Raw genomic sequence first — 20,237 nt, 5'->3', positions numbered from 1 at the left:
TGCGGAAGCCGCAAATGCTACGAAAGATTTATAGAAACCGCGGGCACCGTCATTTCGTATAGGTTACTTATGGCTGATTAAGAAGATTTGGATAGGTAAAATAATGTCTTGGACTTGTGCGTCATCAAACCATAATATTTTATGATCCGCCGTTGTTTAGGGCTTTGGAAATTGCCGCCACGTGGGCTTCTTTAACGCGCACCTAACATACGGGCATTTTTCGCTTCCATTGAAATGCGCTGGGATTCGGTCCCACGATCTTCGGGTCAGCAGTCAAGGGGCGCCATCCCGAACATCGTCAAACTCTGTCATTATTCACACCTGATTGGCCTGTAGTGCTGCTACGATCTCTCCGATTGGTCTGAAATTCCTCCATTACAAAATTTGACGAAATTGTGGAAATCTACAGAGTCCAGGATAGCACTTAGCAGGCCGATAGCCAGAAATTTTTTGTCGGGGGGGGGGGGGGCACCACCTTGATTTCGGGAGGGGCACTCCCTTATAACGGCCATTTTCGCTGTCTATGCCATGGCGAAAACAATTTCGGGGGGGGGGGGGCACGTGCCTGGTGTGCCACCCCCTGGTACTTAGTAACCTTAACCACTGGACCAGGTGAGAGTTCGATACAACCAACTTTAGCTGCATTGTAGACACAGGCAACTTGCTATTTAGATACAACTGCTTGGAGCTGAACGAGGCCACATATACAGCGCTCGCGACAGGGACAGCCGACGGGATCTTGAAACTTGCGAAACGAACTGGCCTGAGGCGCTGCAGACGAAGTGCCAAGCATGTGGAACGAACTGATTGCTCGGACTTTCCAAAAACTTAACTGATTACTTTTTTTTTAAATTCTGTCACGGTGAGATGAACATAGGCTTTGTTAATACACGCTTGTACACGACTGCAAAAATAGGGCAAAGCGTGTAGTGCGGTGATTCCGCCCCGCTAGAAACAAGGAAAATTCGGCTTTTCGTACACACTATTTCGGTAGCTGTGGCTCACTGTCACGAAAAAGCTTAACATGGGTGCCGAGTTGTCACAGACATCAAGAGCGGTGTTTTCTCGTTTACTGACCTTGACCTGGAATCATTGTCCCTCAATTTTATAGAAAGCAGCCACAGTGTGCGTAAAAAATAAGAAAAAGAAACAACGAAATCTGATGCTTTTACGAAGAAAAAAAAAAGGGGGGGGGGGTTTGTGCATAACCTCGACCAGAAAGTTTAACGTTGCCCTTATCGCCAAGGGTGAAGGCGGCTGTCGAGGGAGGCGATCGGGAACCAGGAAAACGGTCCCCAAGTCCTGTACCCTGGACCACGCGGGTCGAGGAGAAAGATGCCGTGTTTCAGAAAGACATTACCGAGACAAAGAGGACAGCCGAAACAAGCTGACAACGTGCGAATGAATGCATCCACTGTAAACAGCCAGGGGAGGGCGAGCCGTGGCTCCAGTTCTTCCTGGCGCTGCGTCACACTGTCACGAGTGGAGAGCGGGTCTTTCTCCCTCGGCCGTGGGCCAGAAACACCAACGACCGGGAGATCAACGCACCGAGTCGGTGGGGGAGGCGATCGGGATCGACACAGCGCCCACACGCGGAAAAGAAAGAATACATAAACGCGCAGGACTTTCGCCAGGGACAAAATAAGCAAGAAAGAAGCGCTCCAGAAAATGCGCACTTAAGCGATCAGCATGGTTAAAAGTTGAAACGAACACGGCAGACAAAACAGAAAAAAAAAGGCTGTTAAAGGAGAAGCAAAAATGCAAGTAGTTCTGGAGGGAGAGAAGAAGCGACTCGGCGTCACCGGCCGTCCGAACGAAGATGACGACAACAAAAAGGGCATCCGGGCAGCCCGCGACAAAAGAACAGAGCCCGATCAGCGGCAGAGGCGCGTTGGAAATTGAATTCTGTTACGTCCACAAGACTTACGACCCTCCTCAAAATTCCGCCCGTATATATATGGGGATGCATGCATAGCCAAGGGAGCGCGCGATGGTCCGCTGCAGCTCCTTTTTTCTTTTTCTTTTCAAGTGCTCGCGCCCCGAGCGCCACGGAGAAAGTCCGCCTATCGCGAGACACACGCAGGCAAGCCGAGAAAAAGAAGACGCCATCGAAGAAAGGTTGGGGGGGGAGGGGGCGCTGCCGTGTCAATGGCAGATCAATCGAACGAAAGTGCCAACGCGTCGACAGAAATTGTTTTTTTACGAGTGCGCCGTCGCCCCTCGGAAGCAGCGGCGCCTGTCCGGTAGCGCCCTCTCCTCCTCTCAGAGATCGCGGTGCCATCAGTCTCTCGAGAAAGCGACGCGCGAATTTGCGAAACAAGAGGACGAAGAGCACGCGGTCCCACCCTGCTCCTCTTTGTCTCACACATACATATAGACAGCCGAAAGAAATAAAGAAATTTCAAAAATGTGTGACCCCCCCCCCCCTTGCTGCCTTCCTCCTGAAGCCAACCTCTCCCTCGCGTTGGCCCTGCAGCAGCGAAGTAAAAGCTGTGCCAACGCAGAAAAAAAGTCTTCACCCGAGTGAGGCCAAAGGGTCTCAGTGACACGGGCACCTTTCTGAGACGCCATTGTTTACTTGTTTGTTGGCATGCTTGTTTGATCCCATCAGGTTCGCCTTTCCTGGCGTCCATGAATGCGTTTTCCCTATTCGCGCCCCCTACACGTATATATCATTCTTTCGCTTTGCTCTCCTCGCCTGCCTTCTCAACATGAGAAAAACGCACGCGGCGCACGAACGGACACGAAACGATTTCTTTTTTCCTTCCGAGAACGCCGGCGTGTGCACTTTCTCCACCGGCAGGAAAAAGCCGGCAGAGACAAAGTGCTTTTGTTTTGGCGTATGGAACGAAAAGGACACGTTTGCGAAAACAATGCATAGCGGAGCAGAATAAGTGCGCCACACATGCCGGGGTTTTCGAATGCCACGACGTTCCGCCCAGCAGCGGCGGGGCTGGCTCGCTCCGCGAGGGAGATGAGTCAAGGCTCGCCGGAGTGATGAAAAGCGCGCGGGATGAAAGGATCGCCGCGCTGGCGGGGAGCAGGCATCCCAGATGCATCCGATGCCACGCGTCAGCAGTTGGCGTCACAAAGCACGGAGGTCTGCTGTCGCGTACACAAACCCGCATACATACAAATGGGTTCGCCCGCCGAGGGTGCCAATTTGAGAGCGGCCTGCTCTTGGCTTTGCTCGCTGAGTCACTCCGCGGCGGCCGGAGGAGTGTCAGATGCAAACGCCACAGACGGGCACATTTCTTGCTTACGCGGCGAGTGTGTAGTTCTGTAAGCGCTATTTCCGCTACAAGCAGAGAACGCATCAATTTTGAAAGAAATTACGCGAGCTGACGATAATCGCTAATGAGGTCTCATTAGAATCGAGTTGGCGACAGCTATAGCGCATGCGCGAGCTAATCCGGCTCATGCCTAAAGCTAGGACTCATTTCGGCAAAGCAACAAGCAGAGCCGACTTCAAGCTCTAATGCGGGATCATGGTTAGACAAAACCGTTCTGCATACGACTGAATGGACCTTCACAATAGCGAGCCTAGGCGTGTAAGGGTTTCCCCTTCCCTAATGCAGGGCAGCAAACCGGACGTTTATATTCTTGTTAACCTCCCCGCCTTTTACTTAACCTTTCCCTCTCTCTCTCTCTCTCTCTCTCTCTCTCTCTCTCGAAGGATGCAAGTCCTGCACGTGTAAATGGTGACATGGCATTCTCGTAGCCGTCGCGGTGACTCAATGATTACGGTGCTCGGCTGCTCATTTGAAAGACAACTGTTCGACCCCGGCCGCAGTTGTCGCATTTCGACGGCGGAGAAATGCCAGGTACTCGTGCAATGTGACACGTAATCACACGTTAAATTATCCTAAGTCATTTAATACGGCGGCTCTGATAACCTCGCTCGGTTTGGGATGTTAAAACACGTACGGCAAGCGAACACGAAATAATACGATAACAAACTAACTTGCCCACTAACCGATTAACTAATTAATGAACATTGTCTTGTGAGAGGAGTGACTACAGTTTAAAGGCATTTTATGGCACTTTTTTTTTACTGATTCTACAGGGAAAGCATAAAAGATCAAAATTCATAAATCACGTCCCCTCGACGTAACTGCACGATTGAGGCGGTAAACTCAAGATGATTACTGGTCTTTGCTACGCGGCGAATGTTCCCCGCTTTCCAAGGTTACTATAAGTCAGAGGTAAACCTTTCTCTCTCTCTCTCTCTCTTATATTCAAGTTTTATTCTACGTTATGATGGCCCCACGTCGAGGCTAACTTCATTAAACACGCTTCGTACACGGCTAAGCCTACATACATATAGGCGTGACGAGGCCTCGCGCGAGGTCCATATCGCGAAGCACGGCTCTTCCTCAACGCCCTCGACTACGAGCTCGTACGCACGTCCGCTGCAGGGAATCGCCCCAGCCAGCGATGCAAGTGAGGCGAGATAAGGACGCAAAACAGGGGCACGCAGCGCGAGCCTTATCGGGGCCACACTTCAACATTGCCTGGAGACCCAGAGAAAGCGAGAGCTGCATAATCATATCACGTCGCGGCCGACGCCATCACACGCCCACGATTTGCCGTTAGAAATAACCGAGGCGATGGCAGCACGACCTGGCATGGCTCGTTCTTATCTCGAGGAATAACTCAAGGTCCACCAGACTCCTCCTATATAACTACGCCGCGAAAATGTCGCAATCTGCCGCTTCTTCGAGTGCGCGCGCATGCATATCACGAGCTTCCTGGGAACTTAACGGGAGGGCACGAGAAACAGGCAGGATCGAAATGGCGCCTTCGGTGACATGATAGTTGAGATTCGAGCCAAATGTAGCACATTTTAAAGATGACGACAAAACCAGACTGTGCCGAGACAGTTTCAAGGATTCCCCAGAAAACATATGTGTGACATATATCATCATCAGCCTGACTACGCCTACTGCAGACCTCTCCCATAATACGCCAATAAACCCGGTCTAGTGCTTTCTCTTCTAATCTCATCAGCCCACCTGAATTTCTGTCTCCCCTTCGTGCGCTTGCCTTCTCTGCGAATCCAGTCGGTTACCTTTAATGACCAGCGGTTATCCTGCCTACGTGGGATAATGCCGGGCCCATGTACAATTTCTGTTCTTCATTTCAACTATTATATTCTTAATCCCGGTTCCCTGACCCACTCTGCTCTCTTTTTTGCCTATTAAGGTTACACCTATGATACATATCGACAACGTTTAACTGGCTAGTTTATGGAGTTTAACGTCCTAAAGTGGCACATGCTATGAAGAACTTTATGGTCAGGAATTTCGGGCAATTTCGACTAGCTGTGGGTCTTTAACGTGTACTAATAACGTACAGTACGTAGTCCCTCAGTATGTTGCGTGATTATGTTTTCCGGCACTACGGTTTAAAATGGTCAGTTTACAGCCAATAAACCATGTGTGTGTGTGGGGGGGGGGGGTTGTCGCATGTTGTTATTGTTCCTATATGAGCCGAGTGTCAGCCAACTAAATTATTAGACAATCCTTAGCAAAAATGGTCAGGCAACGGCAAATTACTCTTACCAAACAATCGTTTTGCCGATACTCTTCCAACAGTCTTTTTTTGTTTTTATTATTTTGCTTCTAAGAGCACTTGTCACTTCGGACTTTCCTCAAATATAATCATTGGTCGCATTGATGATGTAATTAAACCTTCCCAACGCCGCGCTATCACGCGCACCTGTCTACCATATGCCGTTCGCTGTTTTTCTGCGCCGCTCCTATTCATTATAGATTTTCGCGCGGAGCTTCCTCTGCGCCAAGCACCCAGGCTCCCCCCGATGATAAGCGAGCGAGAAAAATAACCTAGAGGGAACATCGCCACGACAGGTCATCGTTTCGTGACCGTGAGATACAGGCGCTGCTGATTTCGCGGAGGCTAAGTGAGCCCTGTGTCCGAGGATTTCTTCCTTCGCTAATATTTTTTTTTCTTTCTTTCAACGACGATTACGGCAGTGCCAGCGTCAAAGCCCGCGCAATCGCAATGTCGGGGTCATGCGCTATTTTTTTTTCTTTCTTTGTGCCGTCTAGCCGAGCGAGATACCAGACGCAAACGGAGTATCAATGCCTCGGCGGCGCGCTGATATCATGGCGCTATATGACTATATGACCACAAAGATAACGCACGCAAACCTATAGCACAACGCCGTTTTCGACCAAAATCGCATATGGTGCTTTCAGAAACCGGAAAATTCTCGAGGTGACCATGGATGCAAACAACCTACAAATTATCTCCACAAAATGTACGAAAGACAACCGCTGATTGAACAAACAAACAAACAAACAAACAAACAAGCAACTGGTCGGCCCATTTTGTTTTATGTAACTGCACGGCGCACCTTTCGCATACATGTGAAATGAGAGTTTGCCCTGTTCGTAAATAGTACACAGCCATAACTACAGCGACCACGCATTACGCCTATATGCCACATGGAGAAGTGATCCCGTAATTGTTCTTTTTTATTTAATTCTGGTGTTCCGTACTTAATACTGCTGCAGATGTCTCGATATATCGGGTGAGACTAACAGAAGAAAAAAAAATTGCGAGACGCCCTGCATAATCAACGAACGCCCCCGGACATGTGTAAGAACCACGCTATCAATGTTTACCTCGTTTGACTGATTTAATATCAACTACGCCCATTTCTCCACCGCAAAATGGGCCGGCGGGAAGCCACAATAAATTTAGCTGCCACTTAGCCCAATGGGCATGCAGAGAGGCCATAATCATATGGTAGTTTTTGGACGTTAAACCCCACATATCAATCAATGCAGAGAGGCGTAATAAAACGGCGACTTAGAAACACGCAGGTGCTGAGTATAACGCTGTGGAGTTCGGCGTAATGGGGTCCACGTGTAGCCTCGCTGATTACACCTCCTATAGCTCTCCGTCTAAAGAGGATGGGCCGAGTTGCGATAACTCCTTTTGACGTGCTCGCCGTCTCCGCAGCTTTGCGACAACGGTGAGTAAAAGGCAATTCGGAATGGAAAGTTCAACAGCCGTACGAGTGGGCAGCCCACACACGTGTTCAAAGGCATTTTAAGGTGAGCAGTTACTGCAATGCGATACTAAAGTTGCCATTATTCGTGTACGGGTTCCTACTTAAATGTACACTTTTTCGAGCATACAACATGCACGGAAAACTGCACACATTTCACTGACTAGGCAGAATTAATGAAGGAAATTAACAGGTGCGCTATTTTAGAAAAATAAGTATCCAGTGAGGAGCATATCCGCAAATCAAGAGGAAAGCAGACAAATATTTAAGACTGTCAAAACTTTTTACGGGATATATCACACTGAATTAAGTTTATGCTTATTTTGTCTTACACGAACAAATTACTGTGAGAAAAAAAAAAGCTGTGTTTAAGACTGATATGCCCGAAAAGAAGTTACTCTATACTTCAACCACACGTAGCACGGTTAAAGCAATGTACCAAGACGTGTTAAATACGTCTTTTTTGCACTTCAGCATATATGCCCCGCCACAATGGCCTAGTGGCTATAAGGTACTCGGCTGCTGACCGCAGGTCGCGGGATCAAATCCCGGCTGCGGCAGCTGCCTTTTCGGTGGAGGCGGAAATGTTGTAGGCCCGTGTGCTCAGATTTGGGTGCACGTTAAAGAACCCCAGGTGGTCGAAATTTCCGGAGCCCTCCACTACGGCGTCTCTCATAATCATATGGTGGTTTGGGGACGTTAAAACCTACATATCAGCACTTCAGCACAAGAAGAAACAACGAGAGTGCGCTCAAAAGCCAAGCGAGTGAGCACACCTGGTACATTCATGAACAGAATATTATAATGGCAAAGATGAATACGCAGTAACCACGCAATCCCATTCGTCTATATGAGCCGACTGGGCACGCACAGCGGAAAAAATGCAACTACGAAGCATTGGTTCTATACGTGTGCGCGGCAGCATAGAGAAAAAGAGATGAAAATATAATCAAATGATGGCTTAAAAGGTCAGCTGAAAAAAAAAACGATTAAGCGAATGCTAAGTACACTTTTTTAACGTTAATTCGGTGTGGAATACAGGCCTGAAAGGATGTAACTAGTCCTATGTTCCTAATTTAAACGGTCTCATCGAATTAGCACCGGTTGTAAAGTGACTCCGCCGCTACATGCATGAAAACAGCGCAGGCCCATGCATACGCAGATTAGCGTACAGAGTCCCACATTTAGTTAATTAAGGGCAAGCACCGCTGTGCGTACATTTAGCTGCACGTTAGAATCCCACGTGACTGTAATTAATCCGGAATCCCGCACTGCGGCACGACTCATAAACATATCGCGATTTTGGCACGTAAGCCCGGCAATAATTACCATATTAGCGCGTAGAGACATCACTTTCAGAGCCAAAACAGGAACGCAAAAGGATAAAACAGCAAGAGAACACGAAAAAAAAAAAAACGTGGCCCGACACGGACGCGATGCGGGGAACGTGTGCACACCCTATCGACTGGCGGCCGGACAATCATGGTGCCATGGTGCGCAAGAATACCGAACGGGCAACAGTTATCTCGCGTCCGTGTTCCGCGAACGCATTCGGTCGTCGGCAGCAGCCTCCGCAAACTCTGTGGCTCGTTCCGTCGGAAAGGCCAACACGGCCGCCATGGCCACGCCACTCGGGATGTCACTCGTGTCGTGCACGTGAGCCACGAAAACTTCGAGCAGCGCGGGAAAAAAAAAAAAGAAGAAGAAGAAGAAGAGCGGCGGCGAAGTTTGTCGCCGCGTGTTTGTTCGTACGTACCGTTGCTGCGCGGGCACACAGTACTCCGGGAGGCGCGCGCATGTCGCCGTTGCTTGCTGCTGCTGCTGAAGCCGCTGCGAGCGACTTTTTCGCCTTATCGCCCGCGCGCAACTTTGTATTTGTATTTCCCTATCAGAGCGCCGGCGGCGGACGGAGACTGCTGCCGATAGGGCAATGAAACGCGACGCGCGGCGCCGACGGCAATTCCAGCCGCCCCCCCCCCCCCCCCCCCGGTCTCCGAGAGATAAGGGCGCGCCCTCCAACGCTCGTCTTGCATAAGGCAAATGTATGCCAGAAGGCGCAACGGGCGATAGGAGCACGCGGTGTTCGGCAACGAAGCGCGTGCAGCCCGAGAAATCGCGCAAGGCGCTGCGGCGCGGCCAGTGGAGGCACGAGCGGCTTATCCGGCGGCTCTGATATGCAAAGCGACACGCAAATGAGCGCGCGCAGGACGCCCACGAGAAACGCGAGTGGTCGAGAGCGAGCTCGCGCAAGCCGTATAATGCGAATAGCAATGGCGGACCACGCCACGCCGAGAAGAAGCGGTCGCAGGGAAAAAGAACAGTTGCGCAAAAATAAAGATCGAGCCTGATAAGGGCCGCAAAGGAAGCTCGATTTGCTTGATAAGACTTTCGCGCGACGACTGGTCCGCACAGAATGCGCGAAATGGCGAGAGAACGTCAGATGGCGGCACGGTTCCCCCTTTTCTCGACGGCTCAGGCAAGTTATGGCGATGTTGCATGCATGGTCCGTGGAATTAAAATAGTAAATAAAACCCCGTTGCCACTTTAAAGATTTAGTGCTAGAGACCCACGCACGCACGCACGCACGCTTTCGCATTCGTTTCTGTACTCATCGCCGCATCCAAGGCGAATGAAAAAAAAAAGGGTGGGGGGCAGTACTAGAACTATCAAACAGACAATAATAGTGCTCGCATATAACATATTTGTTTTTTTTTAAACTGAATTTCTAAGTTGTCCACATATGCCAGAACTAACAGACAGTTATGCCACGGAATGTATGAGAAATGTTTGGAACAACAATTTTATCATGAATGAGAAGACCGCCCCGCTGCGGTGGTCTAGTGGCTAAGGTACTCGGCTGCTGACCCGCAGGGCGCGGGTTCGAATCCCGGCTGCGGCGGCTGCATTTCCGATGGAGGCGGAAATGTTGTAGGCCCGTGTGCTCAGATTTGGGTGCACGTTAAAGAACCCCAGGTGGTCTAAATTTCCGGAGCCCTCCACTACGGCGTCTCTCATAATCATATAGTGGTTTTGGGACGTTAAACCCCACATATCAATCAATCAATGAATGAGAAGACCGAAATGTGGACGAAAATAAAACTTGCCGCTAGCAAGGACTCAACCAGCAACCTTCCACAAGATGTTCCTTTTCCTTACATTTATATTACAACTACTAATAGAATCCTCCATACTCTCCTTGGAATCAGTGTTCGTTACTTCTGAATAATGCTGTGTCTAACAAAGAAAAACGAGCCGTTAATTTTCTACCTATTTCCTTCTTTTATAGCAAATATGCGCAGGTAACAAATGTTGGAATTCCGGCTCAAATTCCGGCCACCGCGGCCTCATTTTCGATGGAGGCGAAAATGTTTGAGGCCCGTGTGCACAGATTTGGGTGCACGTTAAAGAACCCCAAGTGGTCGAAATTTCCGGAGCCCTCCACTACGGCGTCTCTCTTAATCATACGGCGGTCTTCGGACGTTAAACCCCAACAATTATTACAATACTTCGGCAACCGGGAACAGGTCACACAGTTGCAGTATTCAACTTATATTTCTTCTGATAAGCGCTTGTTTATCGCAAGTATGACACATGCGTACTGCGCGCAGATACTAGCTAGGTTATTGCACCCTATCTTTCAGATAAACATCAAGTACATTTTTTGCGTTTATTGCGAATGATACATAACAAAACTACATAAAAGAGTACAAATAATCTGCGGTACATATTTTTCCCCGACCAGATTTATAAAAAAATCGACTACAGTCATATTACATCGACTTTCATGGAAATTGTGCTATGCTACTAAAGATCTGCTCTATAGTACACATTTCGGTCTCTGGGAGCCGCGCGTTTTGAGCGTTGCAGGACGCCGAAAACTTCGTTTATAAAAATAGCCTGTTTACTTATTTATTCGGTTCAAAATATCAATGGTTTTACTGAGCAGCTTGAATTTCCTCGCTTTTTCTTCGAGTTTGAGGGGGGGGGGGGGAGAGCAAAAAAGACGACCACAACTTTCAGTTGTATCCCTCAGGACAAGACCCTCCATGTGTTGGTCAATGTATGGGTTGCCAGCCCTAAACACAAGTAACGTTCTTCATAGGAACTAAACCGAGCTTGTTCATGCAAATGTACGCATGCGCGTACACAAGTACTCTGTTATTACTACTACTACAATTCTGAAGAGCTAGCAACAGCCTACCGCGCACCGTATATTACATAACTTTTCGTGGGGTCGATGTTACACGCACGCACGTACGACGTCGCAATAACTACCGCACGTAGATAGCGGGTTGTGCTCGGCGATACGGAAAATACCGGCTCCGGGTACCAGCCACAGAAAGTATTCTTTGCCTTAATGCTTCTACATTTCATTTTTAAGAAAAGTCGACAGCTAATTTTCCATGATGAGGTAAGCGGATGTTCGTTTCATTCGGCTCACTACTGCAACACCGAGCGGCCAAGTTGTCACATCCACTTTCCGCTCGAGAAGGCTTCTTACCTCGGACCACGCAAGAACGGTCGGCGCTCGCCTTATCGCAATGGGCACACACACGCTCAAGGCAGATCCGCGGTTCCCGGTTGCTACATGTTCCAGGAAACAATGAAGAAGAGGAGGAAGGCACGGAGGGGAAAAAGGGACGAGTACGGAAACGGCGCGCGGAAGGCTCGACATACAAGTATACGCACCGCTATACTATATACACGGCCGTTCCAAATTTTCGCGGTATACGCCGAGAAAAAGCAGACGACGCTGTTAGCGTGTTATAGACCCAATCATGGTGTGTTTCCACAGTCAACGTCGAGGCGCAAGCCACCGCCGCGCCCTTGGTGAATGCGCGAACGGCCACACGCAAGAATGCACTGCATCCGCGCCCTAGCTCCCTCTTTCCCCAAATGCAGGAGCGATTTCGCAGAGCCATTCGCGCGCGTATTCGCGATTCGAACAATAGCTCGCGGGCGCTTCGACGGGTTATAAACGTGCCATCTCACCACGTTCACAAGTATAGCAGGTGTATAGGTGTACGTACATGAGCGTCTGCGCCGCTCGCCCACGCACGTACAGACACCTCGCCGACTCCTCGCCGAGACTGGCGAAGTGTGACGAAGATTTCTCTTTCGCCCGATTGCATGCTCTCTCGGCTCGCGCCAATTTCATTTCGTTTCTTTTTTGTTCTTTTTTATCTGGAAACCGAGGGAAACGAGATGCCAAACACGGCGCAATACAACGGTTCGGCCGTTTTGACGGCCGGTCAGCGAAAAGCAGCAGAGCAAATCGGTGGCGCCGCAAACAATCCGGCGCGCAGCAGCACAAGACAAGCCGGCCAAAGGCGCTGCCTTATTTCGCGCACCTCGCGGCCAGAAAAACGGACCGGACAAGGAAGCATTGACTGCCTGCCAGCGAACCCGCCAACGAATATTTTTCTTTTTATTTTTTTTTCATTTTCTCACTCGTACCCTTCGCAGTGGAACAGTGCACTGTCAATGCTTCACGGCGGCAGAGAATACGCGCTTTGATGACCACGCAGGTCATTCCGGGCAGAAGGAAAGCCCGAGGAAATAGGCGTAGAGACTCGTGCCACACCAACGCGTATGTACAAACGGCAGCAATAAAAATAGTCGACCAAACTCAGGTTCAAGCGAAGGGGAAAGAAAAAAAAGAAGAAAGGAAGAGGATGTGTGAGCGCACGAGCGGATGCGCAACGTCCCTCGAAAACCCACTATGCCAACGTGCCCTTTTTCGAGAGATCGCCCACCGACCGCGCTCCATCATAAAACCGCAGCACGGCAGCCGTCATCCCGTATAGCCCGAAAGAGCAAAGAGGAATACGGAGAATAATAACAAGCGCGCCGTATGATACAAAAAAAAAACCCCGCAAAGGAATACGAGATGCACGGCAGCCAAGACGAGGGCTTACGCAGGAAAAACCACGCTCGAAAGTCCGCAGGAGCAGCCGGCCGTCACGGATGGAGAAAAAAGAGACGCTTTTCTGGCTCGATCATCGCGGCCCACCGCATAAAGAAAATCGTCAAGTGGACGTTACAGAGAGCGAGAGAGAGACCCCAGAAAAACTGCCCGTTGGACACGGCCGAAAAGAAGTCGCGTATGCACTACGAGGAAGGAAAGGAATAAGACGCAAAGCAGCAACCGTGGGGATGAGATGGGAAAAGGGGAAGAGCGGACGAGCCGGGAATATAAGCAGCGCGGAACAAAACGCCAGCAAACTTCAATAAAGTGTCCCCCCCTTCCCCGGGCGCGACAGAGTGGAGAGGGGCGCGTGCGACCGTTCGACTATTCCGGGCAGCTTCCGTCTCGTCCGCGAGAGGCGATTCGGCCGGGAGGGAGGAGACGAAGACATGCATGGAGAGACGCCAATGTACAACGGGTCTCGCCCATATATACCCCCACTTCATCCGCTATATGCCGGCCTCGTCGTGCGCGGTATGGAGACCATACACTTGACTCGCATGCTCAGCGATGGGCGCAACTGGCCGGAATGTTCGGCCGTCAAAACTCTTCCCCCCTGCCTTGTCCATCCTCCACCTTTCCCGCCTTGCACTGAGAACGACGCGTGGCATAATTTTGCTTTGTTGTATAAAACTTTTCTTCGCTTCCCTTCTGTTTTTCCTGCAGCCTTCATACGCTTCCCATTCTTGCTCGAAAATCCCCTCTTGCCGCAATCCCTCCGCTATTCCTAGGTCGAAAGGGAGCGCTGTGCAGGAGGAGAAAGAGGGAGACAAGCCGCAGTTCTGGATCCTTCGCATATGAACGCGAAGGAATTTCCGAGACGCGGGAATATAAAAGCGGCCGGGCAACGTGAGAGACTCGCATCGCAGTCAGCGCGGCAACGTCCATATGAAATGGCCAGGCGTCGCCGGTGCCAGGCCGTATAGGGATCGGTCTGCAATAGCAGGACTCCAACGCGATGACAAGCCGACGGCACGAAAGAAAAAAAAAGAGTAGCTGCCATCGGGCTGTCCCGTTGGGTCGTTTTCCGTCGCGTTGCCCTGGTTTGCTTTGCCAACGGGAATCCTTCCCGGAGGCGTGGGTTGGGAATGGCGGGCGTCGCTTTTGCAGTTTAATAATCTCGCATGTCTCCACGACATGGACCGACTCGTTCGTTGCTAGTGTAACGAGGCCACAGTAAATATTCTTCTGTATGTCATCGCGTTCAGTCTACACACATGCCAGCGGTTTATCGCAGGCGGCTGGCCTTTGCTCTTTAAGAGTGCGACGAAAGTAATTCTCGAGGCGTCTGTGGCAATTAGCGCCGACGCCTACATTATAACCATCACAATCATTCCCACTGTGCTTCCTTAACCGCAGAAGCAGCAGCCCCAACAAGCCGCTTATTAATAAGCGGTTGTGAGAGTGAGGTCGTGCACCACACCAGAGTGATGCACTGTGACCGGCTGCGTGTTTGTGTGTGTGTGTGCTCTGTGACGAGCTATCTTTCTCTCTTTCCCTACTCTCCCTCTTTTAATCGCCGCCATCCCGTTCCCACGTGTAGGGTACCATACCGGTTTTCCTGGACCTCCCTAGCTTTCCCTTTGCCCCATTTCTTCCCTCGCCATGCACAGCGAAGTGCTCTCCAAAACTTCCAAGCAGGCCGGGTGCCCCACCTTACATTTGACAGTTCAAAAGCAAGCCGGCATACTTACTGTAGGGCGACGCGATTTAATAATGCATGTTGCTTCCTACTGCCTGGAGAGACACTCCTATTTATTGTGTTCTGATTTATAGCTTAATTGGGCAAAATTAATTAACCAACTCCTGAAGCAAAAAAGCTTGGCAATAAATTCTAATGAAGAAATTGTAGATGAGTTACAAAACGTTCAATTAGACAGTTGATTTGATATGAGGGGTTTAACGTCCCAAAACCACTATATGATTATGAAAGACGCCGTAGTGGAGGGCTTCGGAAATTCCGACCGCCTGTGGTTCTTTAACGTGCTCCCAAATATAAGCCCAAAAGCCTACAGCATTTTCGACTCCATCGAAAATGTAGCCACCACAGCCTGGATTCGATCCCGCGACTTGCGGGTCAGTAGTCGAGTACCTCAGCCCACCACAGCGGGGCAATTAAACAATTCCTAACTCTATATCAGGTATTAGTATTTTTATGCTTATTGCAGATGCACTCGAAACAAAAAAAAGTGGGGGGGGGGGGGACTGGGTGGCTCGAGCGCTTTCGCTCCGAGATTCCAGAGCTCCTGAACAGAAAACCTGAAAGAGTATGTCCCAAGCCCCGTTCAAATATGCCGCCCTTCTCCTTAATTTCTTCAGGGTGGCACAGGAGACCACGGACCATAAACTGAAAATTTCGCTCGTCGCTTTAAGCCGAAAATTTCATCCCGAAAGGATCCATCTTGCTCACACACGTCAACTTCGAGCTGCAACACTGAGCAGCTCTGCGAAACGACGCGATGCAATAACTCCAAGCATCTGGCTGTATACACACATGAATTTTGGTATATATGCATATATATATTATTGTACCCGTGACACATATCGCTATCTCCGCCCTGTGATAAACAGCGGCTGCGACGAGGCAAGAAATTCAAATATACCGCTGCCCGTCCCAACAGATGCAATCCCTCAAACATCTCTCTCGGGTCCTGCCATCGGTGGCCTCTTTCCCTTCTCTCTCCGTGAGACACCAAGCGCAGCCTCTTTATATAAGCGTTCCCTTGCGTTTTACCGCTACGTGTAATGTCTGTTTTGTTTTGTTTCCGTCGCACGTTTTATTTTAGTCCAAAGCAAACCGCATGTCGGCCTGCGTGCTCGGGTTGTGACCTCAGAAATAAATGGCCGCAATTTACACGATAACAAACGCAAGTGCCCCGCAAGAAGCGGCGCAAGGTGGATAAAGTTTCGAGTGTGTAGAAAACATTATTTAGGTATAGTGATTTATACCGGCCAGTCGGAGGAGGAAGCAAGAAAGTTCGGCATCCGTACGAGACGGGGCAAAGGTGAGATATGCTTTGCGATCTGCCGGCCTATATATCTCTGCGCCGAGCGCTTCCTGATATGCACCTATGTATATATGCGTCGGAGATATATTTCAAGTGCTTCTGATGCCGCGGCGCTGACGGTTCCTTGCTTGTGCAACCTCGACGTAAGAGCGAATTCCTTTCCGCGCATTCGGCCTTGCGCTGGCGGCTCGCACGTACCTCAGAGCAATAAGTGAACCCTTAAAAATGAAAGTATCCTAAAGAAAGAAAAACAAAACACAAATTCTAGTTAAAGCCCACAGAAAATGAATTAGGGAATACCTTCCTTCTTTTCTAGTGAGAAAAAAGCTCTCCGGGATGCTGAGAAAAGGCATCCCAATATAAAGATCGATTTTACTCTAAACTGATTGATTGATTGATATGTGGGGTTTAACGTCCCAAAACCACCATATGATTATGAGAGACGCCGTAGTGGAGGGCTCCGGAAATTTCGACCACCTGGGGTTCTTTAACGTGCACCCAAATCTGAGCACACGGGCCTACAACATTTCCGCCTCCATCGGAAATGCAGCCGCCGCAGCCGGGATATTTTACTCTAAACTGAATGCAAATTAATCATAATCATATAGTGGTTTTGGGACGTTAAACCCCACATATCAATCAATGAATGCAAATTAAGAACCGTAAAGCTAAATTAGTTAAACGAAGATGGTATACAAAACACATCTTACAATGAAATCGCTGAAGTTGGCAGACACACGCATACGAAACTTACAAGTGGACGTGCAGTGGCTAAGCGACATGAACTGCAGTGTTCGAAAGGGTATAAGATCGACGGCGATGCACGCGAGTGTTCAATAAGAAGACAACTCGGCGCTAATTTGCAGCCCCTCTGGGCGTCTGCATAGTGGACAATTAGTCGAGAATCTGCACCCTTACAACCGACAGGTGCGGGCTTGGTCCACTGTAAATACTGAGATGCGATTGTACAAAAAAGCAAGAACGGTTTTCGGAGGTGAGATACTCTTTTTACGCTGCGCTTTGTGTCTTGTCTTCGACAGTACCGGTGCGAAATACGGCTATATACGTTGAAGCTGTCGATAAAGTTTGATCGGCTATGTCAACAGCAACACTTCCACTGCCGCATCCTAAACGATCACGTCGTTAGGGAGACACAGGAACCACACCGGAAGGCAATGCTTTCCCTGATTATTTTTATCCAGGAATCTAATCGCGTTCTCTTGTCCTGCCGTGCGAGAAGCACACATCGAATATGTGGTCACTAAAACCGACAGTGTTCGCTTTGGCTTCCACTGAACGTTTTCAAATACGACAAAACTAAATGAAATAAAAAAAGAAACGCTTTTTGACTGCGATGTGAGGAGGACAAAGTCAGTTACGACAGTTTCGAAAAAAAAAACGCGTTGATTATTGAAGAGATTGCGTTCCGTTCCGATCACTTTGGCGTAATGGCGAGTATATAAAGGTAGAGGCAGTTCGAATAGTGACGCATGCATGCTGCAGGCGAACGCTATGCGGGTCGCTAATGGCCCTGAGGTCGAGCCATTAACTAAGCTACCGGCCAGCGGAGACAGTAATGGCCGATTACGGCAACTAAACTGGAACGACTGACGCTGTGCGCCCGCGAGCCACAGGGAAGCATCCAGGGTCACGGCCAATCCATTCACGCGAAGCCCTACACATCGACGCAGCTGGCGTGAGTGAATGTCGATAGGGAGCTTCAATACAGCGTGAGTCAGTGCGCCTGCGATGCGCGTTGCAGCATTCTGATAAGCGCCACGTTTTTGCAATGGAAACCCGCAGATGGCATGCAGCGACGAAACCAAGCGAATCGAACAGAAAATTAGGTGTGGCAAAGCACAGAAAACATCAATTGATGTCTTCAGCTGTAGAGTACTGAGTGAGACATATATTGAAATGAATTGAAGTCGACCGAAAAATCATCCTTTCCGTCGGTGGCATCCAAGCCAGCAACCTTCGAATTACACCGCCGATGCTGCAACAATTTAGCTACGACGGAAAGGGTCTCCACTTCTACTAACATACAAACGAGCCCCTTGGGCGAAACATGTTCCCTTTTTTTTTAACCCGGCGTCTGAAAAGGCACGCTCACATTTGTACATCACTGTAAGTGCAACGCTGGTGCTAATAACAAGCGCAATTTTTTTAGTACAGCAACTATTGGCAGGAATTTGGAACGATTAAAATACATGTGCCAGAATCAGCGGCTATATGAGAAACCTCTTACTTTTCCAACTTTCCTTGCGTTCAAAGTTGTGTCCCAGTTACAAAATTGGCTCGTCGTGAACAATAGATGATACGACAAAATTAAACCGAGCAACACGACCAATTTGACCATATAAGTTCAACCCAAGAGTTAATGTGACTTAACGTTTGAATTAAGCTCAGCCCAAGAGTTAACGTGATTAGCGAAAGTAACCAGTAAAAAGCCAACCGCGCTGTACAGAAAACTTTGGCAAGACGCACTTTTCTTTCAGTCAGATAGTTGACTATGACCTCATTGGCTTAGGCTGGCGAATGAACACATGGGGGCGCGGCGGTTTCAGTGAAAGAAAATAAAAAGAAATGTACTTGGTAAACCAAACACTCGACCCCCCCCCCCCCCACACACACACACACTGGAAGAGTCCAATTATGCATTTCATAAAGTAGGCTACCACTCATAGGAAATCCTCGCGAGCTGTACTGGGAGACAAGGCCCGCACATGTCACTGCAATGCTCGCGGTATGGTATGAAGAACTTTATTAAAGTCCTGAGGATCAGTCCAGGACTGATGCTGGCTGCTCCCACGTCGGGACAGAGAGGCTCCTGCAGGTGACTTATATAGACTACAGTACAAACAATGCGCCAATAAATAATAGGACACAGATTCAGAAAGGAGGAGGGCACGAACGTTCGGCTCGATAAATTATGTGCGTCTTCGAGTGCAATATGTGCAAGGGCATTCCTGTTAAGAAGCACCAGTGCGCGACGAGAAGAAAGCACAGCGCGTGCGAAAAAAAATGATTTCAAAAAGTCCCACGTACTACGTATACGCTGCCCTCTGCTCACCTCCTATCGCCCCTCCGCGGTGGTCTAGTGGCTAAGGTACTCGGCTGCCGACCCGCAGGTCGCGGGTTCAAATCCCGGCTGCGGCGTCTGCATTTCCGATGGAGGCGGAAATGTTGTAGGCCCGTGTGCTCAGATTTGGGTGCACGTTAAGGAACCCCAGGTGGTCGAAATTTCCGGAGCCTTCCACTACGGCGTCTCTCATAATGAAATGGTGGTTTTGGGACGTTAAACCCCGCATATCTATCTGCTTACCTCCTATCGTCTTGCGGCGCATTTCGTCGGCGTCACACGCGTCGTCCCGGCAACCACACGGCAGCAGTAAGGGCTCAGTCAGGCCAGAACGTGCGACCACGGCCGCATCACGCCACGCATAGTCCACGTATAATTAACCATGCACCGAGGCCTCGCGGCTAAAACACGCGCGGGTAGCGGGACAACTTAGCGCGGGACGACGCTGGGGTGGCACGATGAGCGGCGCTGAAACATTGCGTCTGTTGGCAACAGCAATGCAGAGCGAGCAGCCGAAAGCCGAGTGTTTGTGAGCGTTTCCCTCGCGCCGCCTGCGCTATAGGCAGATCTGCTCGCCGGAGAATGGCAGCTGCGCGCGCTCGCCGGGTTGAGCCGCATTGTGCGAGTCGATCATAAATTCCCAGATCGCATTACTGCGTGGAATACAAATAAAGAGCTAAATAAAAAAATGGAATACAAAAGTCGAGCGAGAGGGGGAGGGGGGCGCTCGTTCGAACAGAAAAAAGCATATCAACCAACAAGCGAAATGAGAACTCCGATGTGAATAACGGGAAAGTCAAAGTACGCGTAGAAAGAAAACAAAAAAAAAGACAAAGAGGCAGAGGTGATATTTAACTCAGTGCATCACGTTGCCATCCTGTTTTGAAGTTTGCAGGTTATGAACCGATCACAAATTTGAAACAGAGTGTACGCTATATATCGCCACAATCGTCCAACTTTTCTGCATCCGTTTGACTGCTATCAAGCGCACCGAAAAAAAAAGGTGGACAGAAAAAATATAATTATCAAAAAGCGGACAGAATCGCCTAATTAAATTGCACGGCAACGAATTACAAGTAACGGCCCTGCTTGTGGTAAATGGGTTTTTTCTGTGCCCTGCCAAGACTAAACGAAGTGAAC

General features: G+C 49.4%; 1 protein-coding gene across 4 annotated transcripts in view; it reads right to left on the bottom strand.

Annotated features, from left to right (window-relative positions):
- Positions 1–20,237, bottom strand: part of LOC119171546 (uncharacterized) — a 671,663-nt gene that overhangs the window by 36,222 nt on the left and 615,204 nt on the right. The window contains exon 1 of one of the 4 annotated variants that reach the window (XM_075892256.1): positions 19,341–19,499. The exons of 2 other annotated variants lie outside the window; for them this stretch is intronic. In XM_075892256.1, coding sequence (XP_075748371.1) covers positions 19,341–19,362 — 22 coding nt within the window. In that variant the 5' untranslated portion in view covers positions 19,363–19,499. Of the gene's footprint in view, positions 1–8,795; positions 8,988–19,340; positions 19,500–20,237 lie in introns of those variants that run through there. One more of the 4 variants, XM_075892258.1, reaches the window with a different exon arrangement.

The sequence above is a fragment of the Rhipicephalus microplus genome, chromosome 4, assembly GCF_043290135.1.
Source record: "Rhipicephalus microplus isolate Deutch F79 chromosome 4, USDA_Rmic, whole genome shotgun sequence".
Lineage (NCBI taxonomy): Eukaryota > Metazoa > Arthropoda > Arachnida > Ixodida > Ixodidae > Rhipicephalus > Rhipicephalus microplus.
The sequence above is the reverse complement of the archived record's forward strand: the minus strand, read 5'-3'. Positions and strand labels throughout refer to the sequence as shown.